The sequence below is a fragment of the Leuciscus leuciscus genome, assembly GCF_965113295.1.
Source record: "Leuciscus leuciscus genome assembly, chromosome: 24".
NCBI classification, from domain to species: Eukaryota; Metazoa; Chordata; class Actinopteri; order Cypriniformes; family Leuciscidae; genus Leuciscus; species Leuciscus leuciscus.
Window position 1 is genome coordinate 4,303,426 of NC_138723.1, and position 27,529 is coordinate 4,330,954.

A 27,529-nucleotide genomic window follows, 5' to 3' on the forward strand; every position below is an offset into this window, starting at 1 on the left:
TGCTCAGATCAACTGCGATCCGTCAGTTCCAAAAAGTAATACAAAACCTGTCCTAAATAAAAGAAAACAAGTGGTGATGATATATAGCATAATGAGAGGTTTACAAGCCTGTGTCCAGCACAAGGACACCTAGCAGAGATGCTGTGGAATGACCTCGAGAGCCAATTTCATGACATGACATGACAGTACAGAAAACCAACTGTATATTGTCCCTCATACATTCATATTGTCTGTAACATTAAATCTTTAGGTTGTTTAAAAGTAATTGGCATGTCACGCTGAAACTAAAGCTGATTCAGTGATTGTTGTTTCCCGTTGTCTGGTCTTCAGGGGTGATTTCCGAGTGGTGTACATGACCCCCGAGTTCTGCTCTGGGAATATTCCTCTGCTAGTGCAGCTCGACACCACTCCTGGTGAGTCCGACACCAAGACATGACCACAGGATGTTTGAAATGATCCAGTGCTCCGGCGTAACTGAGGAACTTCTCTACTCTGTGTGTGTGTGTGTGTGTGTGTGTGTGTGTGTGTGTGTGTGTGTTGTGTGTGTGTTGTGTGTGTGTGTGTGTGTGTGTGTGTGTGTGTGTGTGTGTGTTGTGTGTGTTGTGTGTGTGTGTGTGTGTGTTGTGTGTGTGTGTAGGTTTATCACTGGTTGCGATAGACGAGGCTCATTGCATCTCTCAGTGGGGTCATGATTTCAGAAGTGCGTATCGTGACCTGGGGAAACTCAAGAAAAATCTCCCTGGTGTAAGTCATATTTGGTTTTGATTTGTCATTATTGACCAGTCTTACTCCTAATATGCTATTCTTTAATCAGGTTCCTATTTGTGCGCTCACGGCCACCGCGAGTCCGTCTATCCGTGAGGACATCGTTAAGAGCCTTCATCTGATCAATCCCATGATCACCTGCACCTCGTTCGACCGGCCGAACCTCTACCTGGATGTCAATCGCAAGTCCGGTGACGTTATCCAGGACCTCAAACAATTTCTGGTTAAAAAGAAAGGGTAGGCCATGATGATTCTCCAAATAACTTAAAGAAACATTTGCATAGAATTATTCTGATAAGTGTTTTGGCTCAGGATTGCCTGATGTACTGTTCTCAACCAGGGGCCCGGGACCCTGAGGGCCTCGTCAGGCTTCCCCAACCCCTAAAAATAAGACAAGACTAGCTTTAAAATGAGTTAAGAGATGAAGATGTAAGCTGAAACTTATTTTAATTAGTTCCCTCAACAACTGTCAATTCTATATACGTACCAGGATTCTCTCAATCTGGATTTATGCAGCAATTTTAAAAGTGTGATTTGTAGACCTGAAATGTTTATGAATATGCAGTTTTTTTTGGTTATTTCAAGCCGCAAAATATTTTATTCGTTTAAAATTTTATATTTGAGTCATAAAGGGCTGGGTAAAAAATATCGATTTCTCGATTTTAATCAATTCTCATTTTACGAAACGATATCGATTCTTAAATACCAAGAATCGATTAGTCATCCTGTTTTCAGTTGATGAATGAATGTAACATTGATGCGCTGCATCCCATCCAATAAATCACAATAATCTTTGTGCTTTGTTATTATTGATATGAAACAAAGTCTCAGATTTCAAATTACATCCATTTTCTTACGAAATTCAAAAACATAATTACCGTTTTGTCGCTGTGGCGTGAGATCGCTCTGGCTCAGCTCTAGAGAAGTTCTTCAATATTTAATGCATGTTTGAATAAATCTGGAAAGTTTATGACAGCCACCATTAACATTTTTTATATAATTTCATATAACTTTATTATTATAAAAATAAATGTGTAATTTAAGTGTTTGTATACAAATCAGTTCATTTTTACCTTCAGTATTATAGTAGGCTAATGAAGCCTATAGGCTACCACTGACTCCCATAGTTTACAGCATTAGTGAAGAGATTTGTTTTCCTTGAGAGAATTTGCCATGTATAGTCCCTGATATCCACAATAATCAATATTGAATCGAATCAAATCGAATCGTAATCGAAATCGAATCGAATTGCAAGCTTGTGAATCGAAATCGAATGGAATTGTGAAATTTGTGAAACTACTAAAGAATTGGTCTTAGTCTTACCATCTCCACTTTTACTCTAATCTTCTGAATCCGATGAGAGTCCCTTTACACACAGTACAGATGTATTTTTGAATGTTAGTCTCTCTCTCTCTCTCTCTCTCTCTCTCTCTCTCTCTCTCTCTCTCTCTCTCTCTCTCTCTCTCTCTCTCTCTCTCTCTCTCTCTCCTCTAGGGGTGGCTTTGAGTTTGAAGGCTCAGCCATTGTGTACTGTCCATCAAAGAAAGAGGCTGAGCGTGTGACAGCGGCGCTGTGTAAGCTGGACATCCCATGTGGAGTTTATCACGCAGGGCTGAGCATCAAGCAGAGGAGAGAAACACAGCACCAGTTCATGAGGGATGAGATCCAGGTGAACGTCATTCAACATCCACTCATAGTGCTCGTCTTGGGCCAGAAACAGAAATGTAGTTTTTAAAAGCTCATTTTCCTCTCTCTTGCTGTCAGTAGCGGTGTATACGAGTGTAATCGGACAGTGGGAATAAAAAAAGCCACATGTAAACACTTCAGTCGGAATGAATTGGCCAAATCCGATTGAAATTCTTTAAACCTTTTCTAATCCGATTGATAGAACATGTAAACACTTGATCGGATTGAACACCGAAACTGAAAAGTACTGCTCGTGTGTCCGTTTGTTTCGGACTCTCATCCACAGAACTTCTTGTTCTTGAACTTCTGGCTGTGTGATATATATATATATATTTTTTTTTTTTTATTTTTTTTTTACTTTCGTTCACTCAGCGTTCATGTTTTTGGGAACACTTTACAATAATGTTCCATTTGTTACAGTTAGTAAATGCATTAACTAATATTAACTAACAATGAGCAATACATTCGTTACAGTACTTATTGATCTTTGTTATCATTAATTAATAAAAAAATACAGCTGATTATTGTTAGTTGATGTTAGTTCAGGTTTATTAACTGATGTTAACAGATACAATACTTTTGATTTGAATATCATATTAGTAAATGTTGAGATTAATATTAACTAAGATTAATAAATGAAAAAGTATCGTTCATGTAAACTAAAGTAGTTAACTAATAAACCTTATTATAAAGTGTTACCGAAGTCATTTATGGACGGGTGATTTTTAATTAAACAGTTTCAGATAATTAATCATTTTAATAATGGCATATCAAACTGAAGAGCAAATGATCACCACGAGTCAAGACATCTGTGTCTCAGGATATTGTCCAAAAATATATTGCATTGAATATTTTATTGATGAATGAATGCATTTATGTAAACTCTTCCCGCCACACTGCCTGATCCGCAGCATCTCGTCATCATCAGGTGCCAGCATGTGCAGCTTTTGCACGGCCTCTGGTGGCCATGTGCTGATGACATCATCACGTGGTCTGGGGAAGATGAGCTGGTTTGGTTGGTAGCGCGCTCCGTCACTGTGTTGTTTCCTCATGGTTTTGTCTGCAGTGTGTGGTGGCCACTGTGGCGTTCGGGATGGGCATCAATAAATCTGACATCAGGAAGGTCATCCACTACGGGGCTCCCAAAGAGATGGAGTCGTACTATCAGGAGATCGGGAGGGCCGGCAGAGACGGGCTGCCCAGCGCCTGTCACGTCCTGTGGATGCCTGGAGACATGGCCCTGAACAGGTGAACACTCACCCTTCCTTAACTAGCTGGACTTACAAGACGTTTTCTGATGCGCCTACTTAACATATATCTGCTTTTGTTTTCCGGAAGATTCATACTCAATCAATCCAAAAGTGAGCGCTTCAGAGGCTACAAAATAGACATGATGGCAAAAATGGAGAAGTATCTAAATTCAACCAAATGCAGACGAAAGTAAGTGAATTTAATTTTGGGTGAATCTCATGAAGGAATATTTCAACTCAAAGAAAATGTGTTTTAGTGGGAAATTTTCCTACTTATGACAATAATGTCAAAAACTTGAGAATCATTCATAACATTATTATTTCATTTTTACATATTTATTAACACTTTTACAATCCTATTGAGATGTGATTTTTGTAATGTAAAGGTGATGGTTTTCTGAGCATTGTGTGAATTGTATCCTAGGTTGATTTTGTGTCATTTCGAGGACAAGCGCCTGAGGAAAGTGACGTCGGGAATTCTGGGTAGCAGTGCGTGTTGTGATAACTGCAGGACAGGGTGAGTGGATCTGCTCTCTGTGTGTCTTCAGACTGCTCAGTTCATGGAGGATGACATGCGTTATGGTGTTGTGCTGTCAGTGTGAACCGAGGCGATCCAGAGCCGGTCCTGCAGGACTTTGGCTCGTGTGCCTATCAGCTGATGAAGGCCGTCAGCACTATGGATGAGAGGTTTGGCATCACAGCGCCCATCCTCTTCCTGCGGGGCTCAGTACGTCACACACACAACACCCCTTAACATACGATAACATGCAAAACCAAACCCTCTGCCTCAGAATGTGGCCGAGTTTGTTTTGTCACTTAATTAAAATCAATTACTAACCCAAAATGTCTTGTCTCAAGATGAGGGGACGCAAAAGGAAAAAATAGGTGCATAGTGCATCAATGAGGCCTTTATTACATTATTTACACATGAGTTTTTAAACTCAGAACTACAAATGAGTATGTGTGATCTCTGCTTCAGAGCTCTCAGCGGGTTCCCGATCGCTTCCGGAAGCACTCTCTGTTTGGCATCGGCAGGGACGTCTCAGAAACCTGGTGGAAAGCTCTCGGCAGAGAACTGGTGGCTGAGAAATATCTGATGGAAGCCACAGGACACAACAAATTCAGCACTCTCTGCAAACTCACACCCAAGGTACTCACACCCAAGATATCTCATGAAGCTTTTAGTAAAGCATGTTTCAGGGGTGCGTCGCCTGAGGGGGAGGAAGGTGGGACTGCACTTTCAGCCGAGAGAAGAGAGAAGAAACGCTCATTGGACAGTCATTTCAGCACTTTATTGGCGGCAGCATGAACTCTGCACTGGATTTATTGTCTGGATGCATTCAAATCTCTAAAACTGCCTCTCATGATGGTGGTGTTTATGTTAAAATATTAATAGGGGGATTTTTAGGTGCCAAGTTCACTTATAGTACATGTTAGAATTATCACAGACTTTATGCATAAAATGTTAAATCTTCAACAATGTTTTCAGTGCACACACCATGATGTGTTCATCGAGATTGTTTGTGAATGTTTGGCTCAGGGCAGATCGTGGCTGAGTAAAGCTGAAGATGAGCAGCACAGGCGACTCCTGCTGCAGCCCAACAGGGATCTGTTCATCAGAGCCGTCACCGTACCGCGGTAAGACCCGCACACACACACGTGCACTGTGTAGGGGAGGACACACCGGGTCCACGTGGCAAACCTGAGTTAGGGGGTTGTGGCCAGTTTTTTAGGTTATTTTGCTCACAGATTCCAGTGACTTCAATCTAATACATAGCTTACCTCTAATAAACATTTTCTTGTGTTTTTTATCTTCAGTGATTTACATTTTGTTAGCTTTTGTTTTTTGATGTACTTCATGTAACACTGTGAAAGGTGTTCTTTTGTTGCAGAATAGCAGGCACTGGACATTTTCCGGCCATGCCAAATAGCGTGGCACAATGACCTCTGTGTGCATTTTTCATTGTATTCCTGTTGTGTCTTTGCAGGAGAAAAGCAGATCCTGCACATGTTGAGTTTACTGCTTCTGACCCACAGCCAGATTACACTCGGGTCAGTGTCAATGCGGAAATCTTCCTTTGAATGAACCGTTTTACTTTTAAATGCCTGATTTTATTGTTTTCTGCAGCCCTCTCTTGTTTCTTTTCAGAGGTCAAAGGTCAGTTCTGGAGTTGACACGCCTCAGATGGTGGAGAAAGCAGTCTTACCCTCAAGGTATGAATTATACATAAATATTTACTGGCAATATTGGCATTTTTCTTTGATTCTGGTTTGTGTATGTTGTTCAGAGGTTTGTACCTCTTACTGTGTCACGTCACAAACTGTCTTGGCATGTGTTTACAGATCCGCTGCCAGACCAACCCAGATCCGCACTGAAGTCCGAGCCCAGCCTCCAGCGGTCTCTGCTAGAGAGATCCAGCTACAGGTACTGAATGTAGATCAGCTCTGCCACAGTGAGGATCAGCCCAGTGCTGACATTTATCAATCCTTCTGATTTCTCACGAGTAACTGAGTGATTTCTGAAAGCTCACACAGCAGCGTACGTCTCTGGAAACAACAGCCAGGATCAAAGTCTTGTTTCTTCTGTTTTTGCAGTCTGAACTGTATGGTAAGCTGGTGTCTGAGCGTCAGAAGTTAGCTAGTCTCAGAGACATCCCACCAGCTCTACTGGCTACCAATAAAATCCTGTTGGACATGGCAAAATTAAGGTAATGTTTTCTTGAAGGAAAGGGTTTGTTGGCCTTTTGGATAATGTCACGTTTACCGTTGCTCTGTGCAATCTCGCAGACAAAATCTAGTTATTCTAATAGTAATCTGGAGTTTTGCGTGAGGGCGAAAAAGTTCCCCATGAAAGAGTCTTCTGTATGAGCTGTGCTTCATACATCGCTACGCGATTGACTGTAAACAATGGACCTTATGTGACCGCACTTTGTTAAAAAAAGCCAAATTTGTCCTGACGATTTAAAAGAAGAAATAAACCAGTGTTATAAGGTGGTGATGTTAAACTTAGACAGACATGACTGTCATATTTTGATGCTTCATGTGGACTTCGTTTGGCAGGCCGTGCTCAACATCCAGCTTGAAGCAGGTGGACGGTGTTTCAGAAGCCAAAGCGTCCATGCTCACGCCTCTGATAGATGTCATCACCCGCTTCTGTCAGACACACAGCTTACAGGTACTCATAAACACTGTACATTCTGCACTGCTCTTCAAAAGCTTGGGATCAGTACGTTTTGTTTTGAAAGACGATTCTTATGATCGCTTGCATTATTTGATGCTTTTTTTCTTATTTGATGCAATAAAATGTATCATTGCTGAATAAAAGGACTAATTTCTTTTAAAATGTGATCCCAAACATTTGAACGGTGTGCAAAAATATTGATAGTTTGATGTGCAAAAATAATCACTGTAGGCCACACTATATCAGGTGTCCTACTATATACTACTATATACCATTAGATTTAATACACTTACTAATTTCGTACATGTCGGTGCATTTTAATTATATTTAAAGTACTTGCTTAAGTAGTTACACTCTTAACACACTATAAACCTACTTTACTTTACCCTACTTTACTCCTAAAGCCAACCATACCTCAAACTAATTAGCAGTAAACGTGCGAGTGCATAGTCTTGTGGTTATTTTATGTTAGTACATAATAGTTAAGGCCACTAACTTTTTTTGGGATTGACCTGTCAGCATCCAGGACCCTGTCCATACATTTTATAGTGGATGTTACTGATTTATCATCTTTAGGAGGAAGTGTTACACTGTATGATTATGAAAATGAGTTGTTCTGTGAATCAGGCGGATGCTTCCTCCAGCTCGCCTCCACCCGTCCCAACAGCAGGCGTAGCATCTGGGGGCCAGTTTCTGCCGGAGAGCATCTCCGTCACCTACAGACTGTTCCAGGTGGAGCACAAGAGCATGGTACGACATTCCCCTCGTATTACTCGCCTTAAGTGCAGTCTCGCTCATGTGCTTTTGACAGAGTTATTATGACTGAGTGTGGTGTGATTGAGGTGGTGTGATTAGCTGGGGCTCGTTCAAGCTCAACGTTTGCAACGTTTTGCTATGGTTTCCGGGTTTCCTAGAAACGGTGTGTAACGGGGTGTAACAGGGTGTAACGGGGTTTGAGACACGTTTTGTCTTGTTTGGTGGGTGTGTCAAATGTCAGCCTCAGCAGCAACATGTGTATAAACCACGCGGTATTAAAGAGACTCGCACTATGGGTCCAAGTAAAGTCCTTTACAAACATGGCCGCTGCCGCTCGGTATACGCAACACTTGAAGATATTAGAAGACATGTTTGTCGTAAGAGTTTTATAGTAAAAATATAGCATATCAACAGTGATCAGCAATAATGATAAGCCTAATTCACACAATAAAAATAATAAGGTCATATAGATCATAAACACAGTCTCGGAGGTGAGAAGTGGATTGTCCTTCACCTGAGATGTTATCCTGAGATGCGAGGCAAATGTTGGATCACAATAATTAGGAACCACAGTTTCCACAAACCCCCTCACTCGATTGGGATGTTCTCTTGTATTCTGGACGGCGAGGGCAGTGACTGTAACATCGAGCGTATTTTGCATTTACACGTATTTATACCGATTTCACCAGGATCTGAAAATTCTTCAAAAAGAGCACAGAGAATGTCCTTCTCAGCTGCCGTAGTTGCAACTCTTGCATCATCAGAACAGGGAGTTCAACACACCACCGTTTCCGTTTAAAAAACTTTTTGCAACTTTTTGTCGGGGCTGAACACAGTTCAGTTGTGTTGTGTGTGTTGTGCAGAGGCAGGTGGCAGACGCGCGCTCTCTGCCCGTGGCTGTGGTGTGATGTGTGTGTGTGTGTGTGTGTGTGTGTTGTGCAGAGGCAGGTGGCAGACGCACGCTCTCTGCCCATGGCTGTGGTGGAGTCTCATCTGCTTCAGGCACAGGAGTCAGGCTGTGCTGTGGACACGGGCAGAGCTGGACTCTCAGAGGACCTCTACAACACCATCAGGAAACACATCGCCTCCGCTCCTGCCAGCTCAGGTCAAACACATCAGCACACTATCACTGATCTAAAACATCACAGTCATGAATAATTAATCTTTTATCTTACTTCTGTTTTATTCCTCAACAGATCTGAGTGATTTTAAAGCGATCCGCTCTCGTGTTCCTGAAGATATCAGTAACTTTCTGCTCAGGCTGGCGGTGTACCGACTCCAGAGAGACGCTCATCAGGACATCAGCTGGATCGAGCCGCGGGTGCGTCTCACCACTCGCATTTCATCGAAATCATTTTGTATTAGTTGAATATTATATATATATACAGTACAGGCCAAAAGTTTGGACACATTACTATTTTTAATGTTTTTGAAAGAAGTTTCTTCTGCTCATCAAGCCTGCATTTATTTGATCAAAAATACAGAAAAAAATGTAATATTGTGATATATTATTACAATTTAAAATAATTGGTTTTCAATTTATTATACTTTAAATGATCATTTATTTCTGTGATGCAAAGCTGAATTTTCAGGATCATTACTCCAGTCTATCACATGATCCTTTAGAAATCATTCTAATATTCTGATTTATTATGAGTGTTGGACACAGTTCTGCTGCTTAATATATTTGATGAATAAAAGGTCAAAATCAAAGTATCCTAAAAAAGTATCACAGGTTATGAAAAAATATTAAGCAGCAGAACTGTGTCCAACACTCATAATGAATCATCATATTAGAGTGATTTCTAAAGGATCATGTGATAGACTGGAGTAATGATGCTGAAAATTCAGCTTTGCATCACAGAAATAAATGATAATTTAAAGTATATTCAAATAGAAAACTTTTATTTTAAGTTGTATTAATATTTCTGAATATTACTTTTTTTTTTCTGTATTTTTGATCAAATAAATGCAGGCTTGATGAGCAGAAGAAACTTCTTTCAAAAACATTAAAAATGGTAATGTGTCCAAACTTTTGGCCTGTACTGTATATATATTTTTCATTTTATCCATGTATCATGTGTGTATATGGCAGAAGTGGAGGTCACCAGCAGAGGGCAGCACAGTTCTGTCTCTTCTGGATTAGAGGAACTGATAAACTGATCACTGATAAAATTACTGATTTCAGTATCAATATTTTTTTACAGCTGCTGTCTATTATTCATGTTTAAGGGTTTATTAATTCTTTCCACTTCCTCTGTGGTGAGCTATATTATATATATTATATATATCTGCTCTTAATAAGGGGAAAATGAGTTTTATTATCTCAGAAATCATGTCCCAGAAAAATGCATGTGTTCAGTTCAGTGCTGTGATTCAGGAACACACTGTAGTCAGAGAATCCTGCAGTGTGGCGTGACGAGATCGGTCTTACATCACTGTATAATGCTGATGTGCAGCTCATGTTGATTGAGACACTAAATGGAATATTTGTACTTCGTATTTTTACATAATTTTTTGTGTGCGCGTAGAATGCACTTTTTCTTGCACGTTTCATCCTAAAACCGTCATGCTGTTTGTCCTCCATGTGTGATGTGTGGCGTACTCTCATCTGTGTCGAGCTCTTGGAGTCTCAGTATTCTCATCTGTGTCGAGCTCTTGGAGTCTCAGTATTCTCATGTTAAGTCTCAACATCTGCTGTGTCTCTCAGACTGATTACGGCAGACCTACTTTATTTTTCTTAGCCGTCATCCCAGCATGCCTCCTGTCCAGATGTGGCATCATTGGCTTCTGCAGCTGTAGTCAAGTCTCCTTCATTTATATAGTGCTTTTAACAATTTACATGTTCAAAGCAGCTTTACAGTGATAATAGGAGATTACAGTCACAGAGATTGTTTGGGCTTTACAGCAGCTCTAGAATAAAGTTATTGTCCAGCTAAAGTTAGCTCTACACCTCATACTTGTATTACTACACCTTTCCCAGAAGCCTCTGCTAGATTTGATGATAATATTGGTGATGTCTTATAGAAACGGTTTTGTAGATGTTTCACGCTATTGCTTGTGTGATGGTCATGTGTTCCTGAGATGCCAGAATACAGAGATGTGTTTCTGCTGCAGGATAAGTCAGCGACCGCTGTTAAACGTGTGCTTGAAGAGTCACAGCTTGAGTCTGATGCCATGGACACGAGTGAAGATGAGCTCTTCATCAGTATCCCCATGCCCCAGGTGAATGACATCACAGTGTTTCTTCTTATGATTTCTGAAATCAGTGCATATGTGGATAGACTTCATTTAAGAAAGCTGATCTTTCATTAGTTTGTATCTCTAGTCTTCCTTCTGTCCCAGGATCAATGTGGTCCTGCATGATAGTTTAGAGGGAACATTATATCAGATTAAAATTATTAGTGTGCGTACTGATGTCCAGTCCCATACTCTTCACTCACTGACTCATTAGTGTCTGATTGCAGCTGAGGTAAATCTCTACTGATGTGATGCACACATGATTTCTAAAATCAGTGCATATGTGGACGGACTTCATCTGAAAAGCTGATCTTTCATTAGTGTGTCCAGGATGAGCCGTGCTCGAGCGCTGATGTCCGTCTGACGTCACATGACCCGGGTCCTCAGAGCAGTGGAGTGGTTCTGGCCTCCTGGAACCAGGATAAACTGGATAAGGACACACAAGATCTCTTCAGCGATTCCCCTGTGAAGGTGCATTTTCAAGAACTGATACATAATCGTGCAAAGAATAATCCACTACTGTTCAGAAGTTTGAAGTTTGGTACATTTAAAAAAATTGAATACTTTTATTTATCGATGCTTTAAATTGGTGTCAGTTAAGATGATAATAATAGTTACAAAAGATATGTTTTTTTTTTTTAAAGAGCACATTAAATTAATCAAAAGTCACAGCAAAGACATTGTAATGTTACAAAAAAATGCTGTTCTTTTGAACTTTCTATTCATCAAAGAAAGTGTCCACAGAAATATGAAGCAGAACTGTTTTCAGCTGATCATAATCAGAAATGCTTCTTGGGCAAATCATATTAGAATGATTTCTGAAGGATCATGTGACACTGAAGACTGGAGTAATGATGCTGAATATTCAGCTTTGATCACAGGAAGAAATTACACTTTACTCTTTTTATATATATATATATATATATATATATATATATATATATATATAAATTGTTACAATATATTCACATAGAAAACTGTTTTTATTTTAAATTTTAATCATGTCACAATATTAATATTAATTTCACAATGTATTGTTAATAATAGAAACTGCACAAAGATACATTTCTAGTTTCTCTTTATTAAAATTAAAAAAGTTAAATATTTTATCATGTGAACTCAAATGAGTCTAGGATACTACGCAGTAGGGATAATATAGAGTCAGACAGTTATTACAAAATAACCCAGACAAGGTCCCGCTCATAAAAATTATAAAGATAAAAAGACATTTAGTCTAAAAGTATAAAAAAAAATACAAATCTGAATTCGCTACATTGCTACTGAGTGAAAATTGTATGTTGTCCAAAATAGTATTGGGTACAGCATTATTTATGCTGTTTATTTTTATTTATTTATTTATTTTACAATAAAACTATGAATATATATATATAAAAATTGTGAATACAAAATAAATTGAAAATTCTTGTCAAAAAGTGACTAGTATAGACTGTGTAAAACACTTGAACTTCATTTCCGAACACTGTGACTATGATTGTAACATGTATGCTGTTTTTGATGAATGCAGCACCCTCATCACCTCATCACATGATGTTAACACACACGTCGTTTAGGCTGTAATCTGAACCCCAACCCTTGGTTTAGGTGTAATCCTGTCTGCCAGAGTCCCTGAGCATCAGACACCGTCCCCTGAAGAGCTGAGCACTGTCGCTGCTTTAGCATGAGCCAACTGTCTTAACCCCTGCTTGACCTTTGACTCGCACCATTACCCGACACCTCCCATTGTAAGCTCAAAGCCATTAAGGTCATAAGGTTGTGACCTGTGTCACTCCGCTTCACGTCTGATCTTCAGGGGATCAAGAAGATTTGATACGTTTGGCCCGTGTTTCTAAAAACAAAGGAAAAAGGCGAAGTGAAGTTTATTATGAAGACATTAATAACACAATGTAATAATACTACTACTTATTAAGACTAATATATTGCATAATGTTAATTTTTGTGTGCGTGCTTCACGTCTTTTCCAGTAACTTCCCGCCATAACTGTCTACCGTGCATCGCTCTGTCCCGTTATCACATGATCTGTGACAGAAGCTGGTTTGAAGAGCACGTCCATCATTGCTCTTTTGTCCTGCAGTGACACGAGCCTGTAGATCGATGTGAGATCATTAGGGCGTCTCTAAACACACCCTCCCTGATGTTCCCTCGCACAAATGATTTAACATGAAGACTGAACAGATTGCGAGGCAGGGAGATAAGAGGAGCTGGCTGGAAGGAAATGAAGTTTGGAGGGACACATAAATGGCTTATGAGGAATTGTGAGGGATGTTAATCCGATGGTGGGGTTTTCCTCTGTTGATGCAGCTGTCTGCGTCATGCAAGCCTGCAAACCCAGCGTCTGCTCAGTGCTGTGGCTTAAAGGGACACACTCGGAAAGACAAATCCGCACGCATTTTAGGGCTGCGCGATTAATCACAATAAAACCACACTGATTGCGGCTGATCAGTAGTAAATGCTGCCCCATCTGAACACCAGAGGGCGCTCTCACGCAAACACACTAAATATGCCCCGCCGCTGTAGCTGAATAAACAGGAGACTGAAACGCTTTGATTAAACATGACTAATAAACACACGACTGCCTTATTCTGTGTCAGAAGCACATCATCTCACAGAAGGAGGAGCTCAACTGTCCTTAAGAAGTGAGTCTGGAGTAAAAGCATGTTATTAAATGTGGTCTGTTGTTGGACAAGAGGTTCATAAATGCTTGGAGAGATGTTTGCAACAACGCGTGTTGTTTTTTCAAATGCACGTTATAAGTGACTCAAACTCAGTGCTTTCAGACGGAGCAGCGTTTACTGAGCCGTATGTCACTGACAAGCTGCACATAACAAATAATCACAGCCTTTACGATTTAAAAATCACGATAAGCCATCTCGATTTAAGTGCAATTACATGGAAATTGCGATTTAATCGTTCAGCCCTAATGCGTTTTGCGGAAGAGCGTTGTTTTAGTTGTGCTTCAGCTCTGCGTGACTGTGGATGAATATGATCTTCACAATAGATTTACAGTGAACTCTGTTAGAGAGCTTCTCATGACAGTTTATCTGTTCAGTAAAACACCTCACTCTCCTGTGGAGTAATAACACCATCACTTTTACAACATTTCAAATCCCTCCGTCCTCTCCATCTCCTAAAGCCACGCTGATGTTGATTCTTGTTTTATTACGAGCTCGTTCTCTTTTCTCCAGCAGACTCTCCTCTGTTCGGCGTTTGCTTAAACGGGGGATTCTCCGGAGGATGGAGATTTAGCGGCTCCATGTCAACCTTTCTCACTCGTTGTGTCAATTAACCTCGGCCACCCCTGCCAAGTTACACACTGTACCTTTGAAAACCAAACATTGATTTTTTTCAAGCATCAATTTGTGTGTGAACAGAAAACGGTGGACCGTCTGCGCAGGAATGGAGAAAGACCGAAACTTGTCTATTAGCCAGCTTTAGTACACGTGTTCTAGAGGAAACCAACTCAGTTGTAAGTGTGAGGAGGGACGTCTGTCCCTATAGCCACCGTTACGATTTCCTCCATTCATATACACGCACGAGTCATTTGACGTGACTAGTCCTGTTCCTTACACACACAGCATAAGGTTGAGCTTGGGCCATTGTACTAGTGTCAGATTCAGTCGTAACCGTGATGCTTTTTGGTGTTATGATCTTGTCTTTTTACTCCAAAATCACCATATAGAGAACTGATGGGAGCAAGCTTCTTCCTCTAATCTTTATAATTATTTGGCTTTAAAAGTTGAAAACTCATAAACATGTGTAACAGAGGCCAGCTACTAAGAGCTGTGCAGATCTAACTCTTTCCCCTGAGAGTAGGACCAGTTACACCAGCTACGGTTACATGCACCTATAATACGCCTATAATCCGATTGGTGGCTCCGTCAGACTGAAAAGCCTTCATTCTGAACCTCAGTCGATCCCAGTGAAAGTTTGATTGGAGCGAAAGGGGAGGTTAGACCCGAAATAATCCGAGATGCATATGGTTACATACAGTACAGGCCAAAAGTTTGGACACATTACTATTTTTAATGTTTTTGAAAGAAGTTTCTTCTGCTCATCAAGCCTGCATTTATTTGATCAAAAATACAGAAAAAAACAGTAATATTGTGATATATTATTACAACTTAAAATAATAGTTTTCTATTTGAATATACTTTAAAAAATAATTTATTCCTGTGATGCAAAGCTGAATTTTCAGGATCATTACTCCAGTCTATCACATGATCCTTTAGAAATCATTCTAATATTCTGATTTATTATGAGTGTTGGAAGCAGTTCTGCTGCCTAATATATTTGATGAATAAAAGGTTAAAAAGAACTGCATTTATTCAAAATAAAAAAAATATTTTCTAATAATATAAATCTTCTTTACTATCACTTTTTATCAATTTAACACATCCTTGCTGAATAAAAGTATTGATTTATTTCAAAAAAAAGAAAGAAAGAAAAATGACTGACCCCAAATGACTGACCAGTAGTGAATATTGCTGTTACAAAAGATTTATATTTTTAAAACATTTGCTTCTTTTTTTGTATTTTATGTTTTTTGTGTTTTTTTTTTACTTTTTATTCGTCAAAGTATCCTAAAAAAGTATCACAGGTTATGAAAAAATATTAAGCAGCAGAACTGTTTCCAACTTTGATAATGAATCATCATATTAGAATGATTTCTAAAGGATCATGTGATAGACTGGATTTTAAGATTTTAAGTTGTAATAATATTTCACAATATTACTGTTTTTTTCTGTATTTTTTATCAAATAAATGCAGGCTTGATGAGCAGAAGAAACTTCTTTCAAAAACATTAAAAATAGTAATGTGTCCAAACTTTTGGCCTGTACTGTATATTTTGTGTCTTACAAACGTATGTTTATTTAAATCTCATGTGTTAAAGGTCGTTCACCCAAAAAAAAAAAAAAAAATCCTGTAATTTACTCAACTTTACCCTCAAGTTGTTCCAAGCCTGTGTGAGTTTCTTTCTTCCGAACACAAAAACAGTTGATGGACCCCATTGACTTCCATACTATAGAAAAAAAATTAAATACTATGAAAGTCCACGTGGTCCATCAACTGTTTGATTACCAACATCCTTCAAAATATCTTATTTTGTGTTCGGAAGAAAGACTCACACTCTCACAGGCTTGGAACGACTCGAGGGTAAAGTTGAGTAAATTACAGAATTTTCTTTTTTGGGTGAACTAACTTTTTAGACATACAATCAGGGGAAAAAAACCGGCACAACTTGCGTTAGCTCCGGTGACGTGACATCTAAACATGGCGACGGGGTCTGCACATGTGCTGAGTTTTTGTTCAGAGTACATATTAATGAATGGGATTGAAAGGTTTAGGGTTGATATTAACAGAGGTTTGAGAATCTCGACTCAGATTGGACTTTAGCACATGAGCGTGAGCTGTAGATGCTCCGGCTGGTCTCTGAGCAGGATTAACCAGTGGCTGATGGGTGTTTCCACAGACGGCGAGTCAGCCTGTGAAGAGGAAACTGCCTGACTGGGCTGAGCGACCCAACGCCACAGTGACGGCTGCTGCTGCCGACAAGAAAACCAAGAAGAAGAAAGGACTTTTCAGCTGACACTCTGTCTAACCTGTGTAATGTTTTGATATTTTGTACAAGATTTCAGATTATTTTGTTGTTAATGGTTGTGAATACTAATATAATCTAGTTCTTCGAGAGCGTCTCCTCATTTGTCAGTATTTGTTGTGGAGGATCTGTGAGAGAAGGGGTCCAGAACTCAGATCACTGTTCTTGATTCACACAGATCATGTTTCTGATTCTGCGAGTGTCCTGGAGCTGAACGCCACTGTCCATGTGGAAACACTTCTCCCAGAAAACACCAACTCCCGGGCCTCAAACAACAGGGACAATTACAACGCCTTCAGAGGACTTTCTCCCTGAATTGGTTCATTCCTAGGTGTAAATATTAAGAAAAGAATTAAATATTGACCAGAGACAATATGATTTTTGAAAGTTGATATTGTTTATGGCTAAGGAGGAAATACTTTTGTTAAACAACACAAACACCTGTAGTGTGTGTGTCGGCCCTGTCACTTTGTACATTCTGCTTCTGTTAAACACCTGCATTATCAAGCATGACAGATTTCTGACCCCTCCAAACCTCCCCCGTCATCATCATCATCATCTTCATCTGATGCTCCTGAGCACTTCCTGTCTGAGTCTGTCTATGGCCAACATCAGCTGAACACGAACAGCTTTAGCACAACTGTAATTGATTTAGTGACGTGCGTATGGTGCTTATGTAACCAGTGTAAACCATTGTTTTGTATGAAAATATAACGGAAACAATCACATTATTAAAGAGATGAAACTGTTCCTGCATCTGTGGGACTGAGTGCCATGAGTCTGGGTTTACCAGTCGGAGATGAAGAGTCCAGGAGGAACACTTTAAAGATATTTCTCTGATCTATACAGACACATGATGACATGAATGTACACTACGGGACAGAGGTTCGTTACAGATAAAACAACAAAGCAGACACATTCTTTCAATAGAAAATTGTGATGTAAATTTTTATAATATCTTAATATCTTCATGCCTTATAGTCACATTTAGCAGATTAGAGCTGGTCGGTAATATAGTTTACATTTTGAGACGATACAAGCAGTTGAGATTTTCTATATAATGTATCGCCCAACAGTGTGTGATTATACTGTGTGTTTGCAGATAAATATGGATATACTATATCAAACTTTATATAAAGAGCTGGCTGATAATATTGTTACATTTAGCAGTGATATAAGCAATCAAGCATGTTATTGGTAAACTGCACATCTTTAGAAACGTGATATTGAAACTAAGATGTTCTAGGAATTAGTTTTCTTGTCTTAAAAAAGTAAGATTCTGCTGTTGGAGAGAGTTATAATCTACAGCAGTGTTAGTGCATTAAATCATTAACCAGACATACAATCTATGAATATACATTTTAACCATCGACTGCAAGCTTGCCTCCAACAAATGATAGAACAAAGTCCCCGTTCTTTTCTGATGATTTGTTTCATAAAATGCAGGAAAAGCTCTGTCTCTACTTCCATTTCATGACAACTTTCAGGAAATGTTTGATGAATTTTTAAAGAATTGCTGTTATAATAGATTTTTCTTAACAGAAGCTGGTTTTCATGTGGCCCCTCGACACCTTCCTGCCGGGACCTCCACCCTCTCAGGCTTGTCCACATGTTCGTGTGTGTGGTTGAGGAGGTTGGTGGAGTATCTCAGGAACTGCCTGAAGCTCTCTGTGACATCCACACTCTTTGTAGCCGCCAGCTGTACCGTGTGGCAGATACTGCGCATCCAATGTCAGTTCTGCATGGCTGAATCTCTTTGATGAAACCTGCCAGAGAACTGTGCCTGCCTTTCATGACACTGATGTTGTCGCTGATGAACATTCCCACACTGGCGGAGGGAAAGGTGCAGTTCCTCATGCCTGTACTACAGTCCATCTGTACCACAGCACAGGTGTCCAGCTCTGCTCTGGAGAGTCCAGCTCAAACCAGCTCCAAAACACCTGCCTGGCTGTTTCTAGAAAGCTTTTCTGCTAAAAGCATCATAAGCCTAAATTGATTATAGAGACCATTGGTGGCAATAGTTCTACGACCAGCTTGGGCTTACGATGCTTTTGAAAGTGTGCGGCTGCGTCCGATGTATGCAGTGACTTGTTGCCTCGCTGCCCAATCAGGCAATGACTTTGCAAGCAGTGTTTGCGCACGAAGGTCCCTCACAGAACTGATCTCAGACAGACTTCTGACGCAGTGTTACGGTTTAATGATCTACAGCAAAATAGAGCGAGCTTTGGTGAAAACTAAGTGAATATTTAATGACTACAATAGTAATTTCTTGCTAGAAATTACATTAGTGTAAAACGTTGAGCAAAAATATACATTTACACACAAACTGAAAACCAGCCACAACTTCCATGCCATCTTTATTTTTCTAGCTCAACTGTCACAGAATGGAAAGCACAGGATTGTGGGATATCAATGGCAGTGAAGGATACATCTATGCTGCCTTCAAAAATCGATCAGATGAAGGGATCTTGAAATGCATCCTCTGAAAGCAGCATTTATCAGTTTTCAGACACAGAGTTCACTAGTTCACTGATCAGGGAGTCGGCCATTTTAAGGTCTGTCTCAATCACAGAATCCTTCCAGGGCAAAAATCCCACAATGCACCGTATGACACGCGATAGAGGTTTTATAAAGTACAAACCATTATTTTATTATGTCAGCATAAACATACATCGCTAGACAGGTAAAGAACATAATATAGCAAACATTTTTTATTTATTTCCGGCTAAAATGTTGCACATATATGTAACCCCAAACAAAAATGTAATATATGGCCATATATGTACTTATATTTTAAATAGCCTGACATATATCTATACATATATTTGACTTATCTGAGAACACAATATAGCCTATGCCTACAACATATATGAACATTTATGTGTCCAAACATGTGAAGAAAATATTTGAGTTCATCCATATATGATACCATATATCTGCATATATTACAGTATAGTATTGGTTTCTCGCATATATGGACAACATTAAGTATAAATATGTGACATACATATTTGTTTTCCACATATTTAATAAATGTATGTAAACATACATGTGATACTGATGCATTTTTAAAGCTGTGGCATATGGTTATGGACTTATGGTACTTTGTGGATGTATTTGTCAAAAATGACAAAGAAAACACTGCATTATTGTATTAAAAATACTATATTTGGTATTTACACAATACAGACACAAAATCTCCAATTATAGGCATTTAATTACAAGGCATTCAGATAAAAGATACATATATGCGTCTTACATATATTTCACATTTATGTGCATATACGGGAAAATATATGGTACTGCATGAAAACGGCCATTTTTGCTATATTTTGAAATATATGTTTCATATATGTCTATGTGTTTTACATATATGAATTTTGCATATATTCTCATAGGCAGCAGACATACATGGGCACTGACATTATATATGTGATTTACATATATTGACATATATTACATTTCTGTATGGGACAGGCCGAGTATTTATCATAATGTACTTTAAATAACATTATAAGTAATGTCAGAAAGATTAATGACGTTGTCACTGGAAATAAAGTCATCAGCGTGTAGTGAGCCAGCGTCCTTACTGTCCTTTAAGTGCTTTGAGTACGCAGAAAAGTGCTGTATAAATGTAATTAATTACTATTATTCTTTTTATTATTACCAGTGCCCGAGTTTGTAAACACGATATACTGGTTCACAACCTAGGAATCTATAGGGAGCTGACTGAGACACACCATGAGTTTTGACTCCCCTGAACAAGAGGGAAGCAAAACACAATTTAATAAACTTTGAGCAAGTTGCTGGATGGAGACAGACGGTTTGTACTGGATCAAACCCAATGGACTGGAAGGGAATGGTTTCACAAACAGCTTGTTTTGAATGGGTGGTTCTTGGACACCATCAGCTCAGCTCTCCTCATTGGGTTCTTCTCAGAGCACTATGAGACTGGGTGAATCTTGAACATTGCCTGTAGTCTGAAACTGACCCAAGCGAGAATGTTTGCCCCCCTGGGCAGTTTAGTGTGACTGTGTGTTTAGCTGGCTCTAGTACTTTATTGGGACAAGTGCTGAAATGTTTACATCAGCCCCTTTTATCTATTCTAGATGTTACTGTGGTGGCAGAATCTTATGTTTGTGTTTAGGCACAGTTTTTGAATAAAACCAACGCTGGGTTTTATACATGAGACTCCATCAATGCAGGAATATTAGCAAATATAATTTTTTATATTTTTCAATGACTGCTTTAAATAACATACAGTCTAAGTTGACCACCAGTGGAAGTAAAGTTTTAGAAGCTTTTAATTATTTTTGGTGGTTTATTTCAGATTATTATTCTGCTCCATGAATTGTGCCTTGCATGTTCTTTTGTTTTTTCTTTTGAAAAGCCTTTTGAAATAGTTTATTTTAATTTGACATTATTTTAGAGGCAAGGCTATTCCTTCTAAGGTCACCGAACTCAATATCATTTGACTTTGACATGGAAAACCTTACTTGACATTATATGGCCACACAATGACTTTTAGGTCATCATAAAAGTGGCGTACCATGAATTGCTGTGTACCTTTACAGCTACTTTTTGTTCTGTGTATATTATAATCTGTGTGATTGTATTAAATGACATCATGTAAAATACAAAAAGAGGGGACCAATTGAAAGCAGTGGGTATGGCTGTGGGCACCACTGAGAAAGGCCCTTCTAAACAGCTTTTAAAGTTTTGACATCAAGTCTGTATAACTGAGAGTTTGGAAGCTCACCAGGGCAGGGCCAGCTGAGTTCACAGAAGATAATCTAGGATCAGACTGTTACATGTAAGTGTTTTGGTTCTGTTTTCCCTGTGCCTGTCATTTGACCCAGTTTTTCAGTTTGTTTTGATTAATCGTCCCGTTCAGTTCACCTGTGTTCTCATTAATTATCTTATTAGCTCTTTTGTTCGCTCCGTGTATTAAGCCCTCAGTTTGAGTTCACAAATCCCAGTCCGGTATTGTTTGTGTAAATGTGTAGTTTTGACGTTTTCTCCTTTTTCATTAAAAAGACTCAAAATAACGTTGTTATTTCTCAACTCAGAATACCGGACTTAAACATTTTCTTCCCATTTTTCTTTGTTTTCTCCCTTCTATGGACCTGCCAGCTATTCAGTTGCTCTGCCTGGAGCAGGGAGACCATCCCCTGGAAGTCCGCTGGGGACTTTCTACAGCTAGCGTGCCGAACGCACTACCCAGCGGTCTAAGGCACACATATTCCAGCAGATGGTCCTAAGGAAAACTTCGCCACATTCGTGGAGTGAACAATGACTTGCCTGGCTGAAGACCACACCAGCCCCACTCCACATCCAGAGACCAGCCACCCACGGGTTGCACGATGCTGACGCGAGAGCCTACCGCAGACGAAGGAGATCCACCGGGCTCCCTCGTCCCACTGGCTCCATCTTGGTCAGAGATCATCCTGACGGCTCCACTGGGCTCCCTCGTCCCACTGGCTCCACTTGGTCAGACATCATCCTGACGGCTCCACCTTGGCTCCTACAGAAACCATCATCCTGATGGCTCTACCGGGCTCCCTCGTCCCACCGGCTCTGCCTTGGTCACACATCATCCTGACGGTTCCACCGGGCTCCCTCATCCCACTGACTTCGCTTTGGTCAGACATCATCCTGCCTGCACCTTCTTCTCCGGCTCCCCCCGGCTCCGCCTTCGTCCTCAGTCCCACCGGCTCTGCCTTTGTCCTCAGTCCTCATGCTCGTGGCAGCGGCTCCACCTCGGTCTCCAGTGCCAGCTGTGTCGTGTGGGCTCTCCGGCTCGTCAGCTCCACCTGGGTCTCTTCTCCATCGGTCGTCTGCCCAGTGTCCACCTTGGCTCCTCCCTCCCTCTACTCCACCCTGGAGATTCATCCTGGCTGGTTTCTGGACCTCCATCTGGCTCCTCCTGCTCCTGGCCCCCCTTGACACCTCCCACCCTTCACTTCCCCATGAACTTATGTGTTTGACTTGGTTTTGTCTTGCTCCTCTCCAGTTCCTCGACCTCCAGAGCCCCCGTCCTCTCTCTTTACGGCGCGAGGACGCTCCTTATCAGGAGGGGGCATACTGTTACATGTATGTGTTTTGGTTCTGTTTTCCCTGTGCCTGTCATTTGACCGAGTTTATAACTTTGTTTGATTTAATTATCCTGTTCACCTGTGTTCTCATTATCTTCTTAGCTCTTTTGTTTGCTCTGTGTATTTAAGCCCTCAGTTTGAGTTTGTTTCCTGTGCGGTATTGTTTGATGTTAATGTGTAGTTTTGACTCTGTTTCTCTAGACGTGTTCTCCTTTTTCATTAAAAAGACTCTTTGCTATTTCTCAAGTCGTGCGTGTATTACTACACATGACAGACAAGCTGGACAAATTCAAATACGTTTTCCATCTCAATATAGTAGAGGAAATTGTGGATAGTTGTTAAACGGGAAAGTTGTCTCAATGTCTATCTAACAAAACTCTTAAAGTTTTTTTTGTTCAAAATCCAATTACACAAAAGCTTGTTTTCTCTTTTACATTAAGATGAGTTTGTCCCCCAAAGCTAAAATTCAATGTCGTCTAATTTTTTTTTTATGTTTGTTAACAAGTAAATACAGTAAAACACACTGACGACATTAAAACAAGAGTCACTATTGATGATTTCTTTTTTCTCAGATCAAGAGTATTTTTTTTCAGAAATGTCCATCACATTTATGGAGTAGATGTTATACATTTTATTTACATTCATTTTAGTTTCTATTTGCCAAAACGAGTTTGAGATTTTTGCTGTTTCGTTAAAAGCTGTTTAAATTTTTCTCAACAACTTTAAATAGCCTTTATTGGCCTATAAGCAATTGTTGGGCAAAACTGTAACAGCTTTTAATAAAACTTTTAAATACACACTCTAAAGAAATCTGGGTTGTTTCAACCCATGTTTGGGTGAAATATGGACAAACCAAACCATTGGTTTAATTTTTTTATTCCATTTTAAATCAAAACGGTTGGGCCTGTCCATATTTGACCCAAACATGGGTTGAAAGTTGACAGCTTCATTTTTTTAGAGTGCAGATAGGTTGTGGAAGAATACTTTTTTTTTTAGTTTTGACAGAATATCACAGGCCTATTTAATATATTTTCAAATCCCTAACCACTATTTACTTGGGCTATTAAGTCCGTTAACCCACACACGACGCGACAAATCGCGCTGTCCTTCGTCGCGTCGCATGCGGTGTCGCGGAGGGGAAATCCTCACCCCGCCTCCTGTAATACGATCAGCTGAAGAGCCGACAGAACCCACGCGTCTCTTCATTCACTTCTCCTGCTCCACTTTAATCCGTCCCGTTGAACGCAAGAGACGCGCGCGCGAGGATGCGGCGGATTCCGTCAGGTCGCGATTGTTCCGCGCTCTCCGCGCTCTGTGGAGTCGCCGTGTGTTTGTGCCTGTGGACGCGCGTGGTCCGGGGTGGGAGCGTCGCGTGCTCACCGCCCGCGGCGTCAGTGCAGGAGCGCGTGCGCCGCTCGGGGGTCGTGTTTGAGGGCAGGCTCCAGGAGGAAGAGCGGCCGGCCAACGCGTCGCGTCAGGTGCGCGTCAGGGTGCAGCAGGTGTGGCGGCTGAAGGCGGGAGGGCTCCTCAAGAACTCTGTGGTGTCGCTCATCTGGTTTGAAGGTGGCAGATGTTTCCAGCTCAACACCGGGATCCGGTACATGTTCTTCATGGAAGCCACTAATGACACGTCCGTGTTCACGCCGGTCTTCCCTCCGGTGGAGATCAAGCGCACCGTGAGGAAGGACGTGAGTCTAGTGCTCTGTCAGGAGTGCGGTAAGACCCTTATATATAGCCTACCTGTCAGAAGTGTATATGCACGGGAGTTTAGTTCCGTGACACATAGCAGAACTAAACTGGAACTTTCTTTGCGTTTTGTTTTGTCTCCTGACTGTTGATCTTGGTGCTGATGTGGAGCTCAGGGGAAAGTACAGTGATGCTATCAGATACACATATTCATTCAAAGCGCATTATAATGCAGCTTGGTTCTGGACTGGACATTTTAAAGTCACATTATTTTGCATAATGATTTTAAATGGAGTCTTTTCACATTCCAGGTTTGGGTAAACTTGAAGGGAAGCTACATTTGATCCAATAGCAAAAGAAAAATCAGTAATATCATGCTACTGAATGAGACATGATAGTATTTACAGGACACTCCAACATTCTTCAAAGTGGTAATGTCCATTGTAGTGTTGGACAGTGAGAGTTGCTATCTGATGTTCATTTAACAGAATAGTTAAGCGTACATCCTCTGATCTCAGATCTCAGACTGCTGTCAGAAGGTCTTGTGTGTTTGACAATATTGTATTCAAACTTGTTTGACCAGCTTGACTTGATGGATGGATAAAACAGTTTTTCATTTATTTTTTTTCATTTTTGGCACTCCAGTTCACGTCATGCAGGATAATTATTCAAAATCTGGACCGTCAGTGCCTTAAATCTGTGTTTTTGGCAGGATTTCCGCACAGATTATTACCACTAATGTCATCACCAGATTCTGATGGATTACAGAAATTCCTGCTCAACCCTGTTGCCTCTGTATTAAAGCTAACCCTGATGATTTGAGCGAGGAGACATTACCGGAAGCTTTGGCTTGTGTTCACTTTGATTAGCTCATGTCACATCATCTGTACTTACAGAACGTGAGGTTGAAAGGTTAGATGAGGTGTTAATGCGTCTAAAGTTAAAGATGATTCTTCTACTTCTCATGTTCCTGCTATAGTTTAGGCTTGATCATACTCATAGGTCTGACGTATTTTGACTCGTGTCTGCTAGCGTGCCTACCTACAGTCAGTTGATTTTGCTTGGTGGTTTAACACAAGGTCCAAGTATAGTTCAATTTTAGCATATAGGCTACACGAGTCCTTCTGCCTTTGTATGTTCCCTACACATTTATTTTTTGTTATGTGCACCAACAGTCTTAAAGTTCTGGCACTACACATCATAGTGAACCAGTTTGTTTGGGTTATTAATGGTTAACGGTTATTAGACCTGCAACATAACAGCATTTGTGATAGAAACTAATGAATATGTATTTTGGCTTTGTGATTGAGCTGCCTTTGTTTGAATTTGGCAAGATGAAATCCTCCAGTATTGCTTCATCGCCTGTGTGCAGCAGTAATGCTGTAAGAAGCTTTGAGATGTTCATGAGCTCAGCGTTGTGTTGTTTTTCTCACTCAAAAATAGTACAATAGATGCAATAAGTTGTTAGTCTTGAGTGTTCATTCCAGTTACACCAGTGCCGTGTTGGAGTGTGTTTAATACCCACTGCTGCCCTCTGGGAGAAGGTCACTCACTGCTCTGGTGCTGACGCAAATATTCCTCTGCTGTCTTTTAATCTCACTATTGTCAGTTTATCTACTTCCAGTCCTGGCATGACCTGAGAGATCTGTCCCATTAATATTATGAGAATTTAATGATGAGAATTTGAATAGATTATGGACATCTAGACATCATAAAGATTTAGGGTTTTGAAGAAGAATGAAAAAGCATGTGTCAAATGAATGATGAAGTGTTCAGAATCAGATCGGGAAAACATCTCTCATATCATGATGTACAATACAGTTAGCAAAAGCAGGAAAGGTTGCAATAATAATTTCAGGGACAGGTAATTTATGTTTTGTTGAATACTTTTAATATTAATCGTGTTTAAAGCGCTGATTTTCAAAAAAAAAAATTTTCTTCCAATTTCTATAATGGCTATTGAATTGATTTTAAAGGCTTCAACTCCTAAGGGAACTACAAATTCCATCCTTCTGTCAGATAATAACGTTATTCATTTTCTTTATTGAATCTTATTGATTTACAATTGCCTGCAGGAGAAGGCATTACTGAATGGAGTTTAGCCCAAAGTGACGAGGAGAATAATGAAGACGAGGAGAAGAGAAAACCGAGAGCTTCTAGAACATTATAATGCAGTTTAAAATGGGTTAAGTCGCTGCTGATCTTGGATTGTTATAAATCTTAATAATGTTTCATTGTTTTACTTCAGTGAATAAAATCAATCACACAAAATCCAAAGTTAAGGCTTCAAAGAAAAAATTGCAATTGCATATAATGTGATGCTCATAAACAATCAGGACAATTTATTTTATAAACTTTCTGTTTAACTTTAGTGGAATTCTAAATCGTATTGAATAAACTGGGTTGTAAAAGAAACGGCAGAGGTTAATTTGCTGTATTTTGAGTGTGTACCAGAGATATTTATTTGAAGGACAGCACCTGAGCTGGATCTGTGGCAGATGAATATGAGAGCTGAAGTTAAGACTGGACACATATCTCAGAAGGGTTACACAGATACCCAGTCATAATCCCCTGTCCTTTCACAGATTATCCCATAATCCCATCTTTATTCTGCATTCAAATGGCCCACATTCAGGACGAGCTCCTAGAACACCAAAAGTGTGACACCCTGCAGTTTTATTATGTTGCTTGCTATCTAGTTACAATTGCTAGTGTACTTTATTTATACAAATTAGTATTAGAATTACAAAATAATTATTCACATACAGTTGCTTTTCGAATGAATTAATGCATGCAAATTGCATATGTAATTGCATCATCCACAACACATGTGTTTTGTCTTTCTTTATTATTATTTTACTACCAAAGCAGTGTTGTAGTGTAAGGGCATGGTGTGTTGACACTGGCAAACCCTGGAGCGATTGCTCTGTTAGTGCGGATCATTTGAAGAAGTGTGAACGCTGCCATCGAACAAGCGGAACAAGACTTGTCCACTTCCAAACAAACTGAAATTCATCGACTGAAATATGAACGTAACATGGACCAAACACATCTAAACGAACCATGATAGATGTGACCCTAAAATGTGCTCAAGCATATCTGTTTCCACTCGTCATAGTCCCGATTCAGGACAGGCGTCAGAACCGCGTCTCCAGGTCTTCATGTGTCTGTGTGTGACGGAGGGATTCCTGCCACTGTTTTGACTCCTTTACTCATTTTATAAGCTCTTTACGAGTTCTCAGCTTGTCAAAATAGC

At 40.0% G+C, this 27,529-nt stretch overlaps 2 protein-coding genes and 1 long non-coding RNA gene across 12 annotated transcripts in view; 2 read left to right on the plus strand and 1 right to left on the minus strand.

The window, feature by feature from the left end:
• The window catches only part of wrn (WRN RecQ like helicase), a 38,372-nt gene extending 21,130 nt beyond the window's left edge, over positions 1 to 17,242 (plus strand). The window contains exons 16-37 of one of the 5 annotated variants that reach the window (XM_082157324.1): positions 331 to 413; positions 638 to 744; positions 815 to 1,002; positions 2,260 to 2,434; positions 3,518 to 3,699; positions 3,790 to 3,891; positions 4,126 to 4,218; positions 4,299 to 4,428; positions 4,681 to 4,851; positions 5,242 to 5,339; positions 5,690 to 5,753; positions 5,830 to 5,915; positions 6,045 to 6,126; positions 6,297 to 6,409; positions 6,762 to 6,876; positions 7,510 to 7,632; positions 8,581 to 8,743; positions 8,835 to 8,959; positions 10,756 to 10,863; positions 11,200 to 11,349; positions 16,367 to 16,500; positions 16,671 to 17,242. In XM_082157324.1, the coding sequence (XP_082013450.1) occupies positions 331 to 413; positions 638 to 744; positions 815 to 1,002; positions 2,260 to 2,434; positions 3,518 to 3,699; positions 3,790 to 3,891; positions 4,126 to 4,218; positions 4,299 to 4,428; positions 4,681 to 4,851; positions 5,242 to 5,339; positions 5,690 to 5,753; positions 5,830 to 5,915; positions 6,045 to 6,126; positions 6,297 to 6,409; positions 6,762 to 6,876; positions 7,510 to 7,632; positions 8,581 to 8,743; positions 8,835 to 8,959; positions 10,756 to 10,863; positions 11,200 to 11,349; positions 16,367 to 16,483 (2,575 nt within the window). In that variant the 3' untranslated portion in view covers positions 16,484 to 16,500; positions 16,671 to 17,242. The other 4 variants (XM_082157326.1, XM_082157325.1, XM_082157327.1 and 1 more) reach the window with 4 other exon arrangements.
• Positions 14,993 to 27,529, minus strand: part of LOC309488925 — a 63,122-nt gene continuing 50,585 nt past the window's right edge. Inside the window, exon 2 of the long non-coding RNA XR_014202297.1 lies at positions 14,993 to 15,520. This is a non-coding gene — a long non-coding RNA (uncharacterized lncRNA). The remainder of the gene's footprint in view (positions 15,521 to 27,529) is intronic.
• Positions 23,557 to 27,529, plus strand: part of nrg1 (neuregulin 1) — a 90,208-nt gene continuing 86,235 nt past the window's right edge. For 2 of the 6 annotated variants that reach the window (XM_082157340.1, XM_082157344.1), the window contains exon 1: positions 23,586 to 24,303. In XM_082157340.1, coding sequence (XP_082013466.1) covers positions 23,853 to 24,303 — 451 coding nt within the window. In that variant the 5' untranslated portion in view covers positions 23,586 to 23,852. Of the gene's footprint in view, positions 24,304 to 27,529 lie in introns of all 6 variants that reach the window. The other 4 variants (XM_082157339.1, XM_082157343.1, XM_082157341.1 and 1 more) reach the window with 4 other exon arrangements.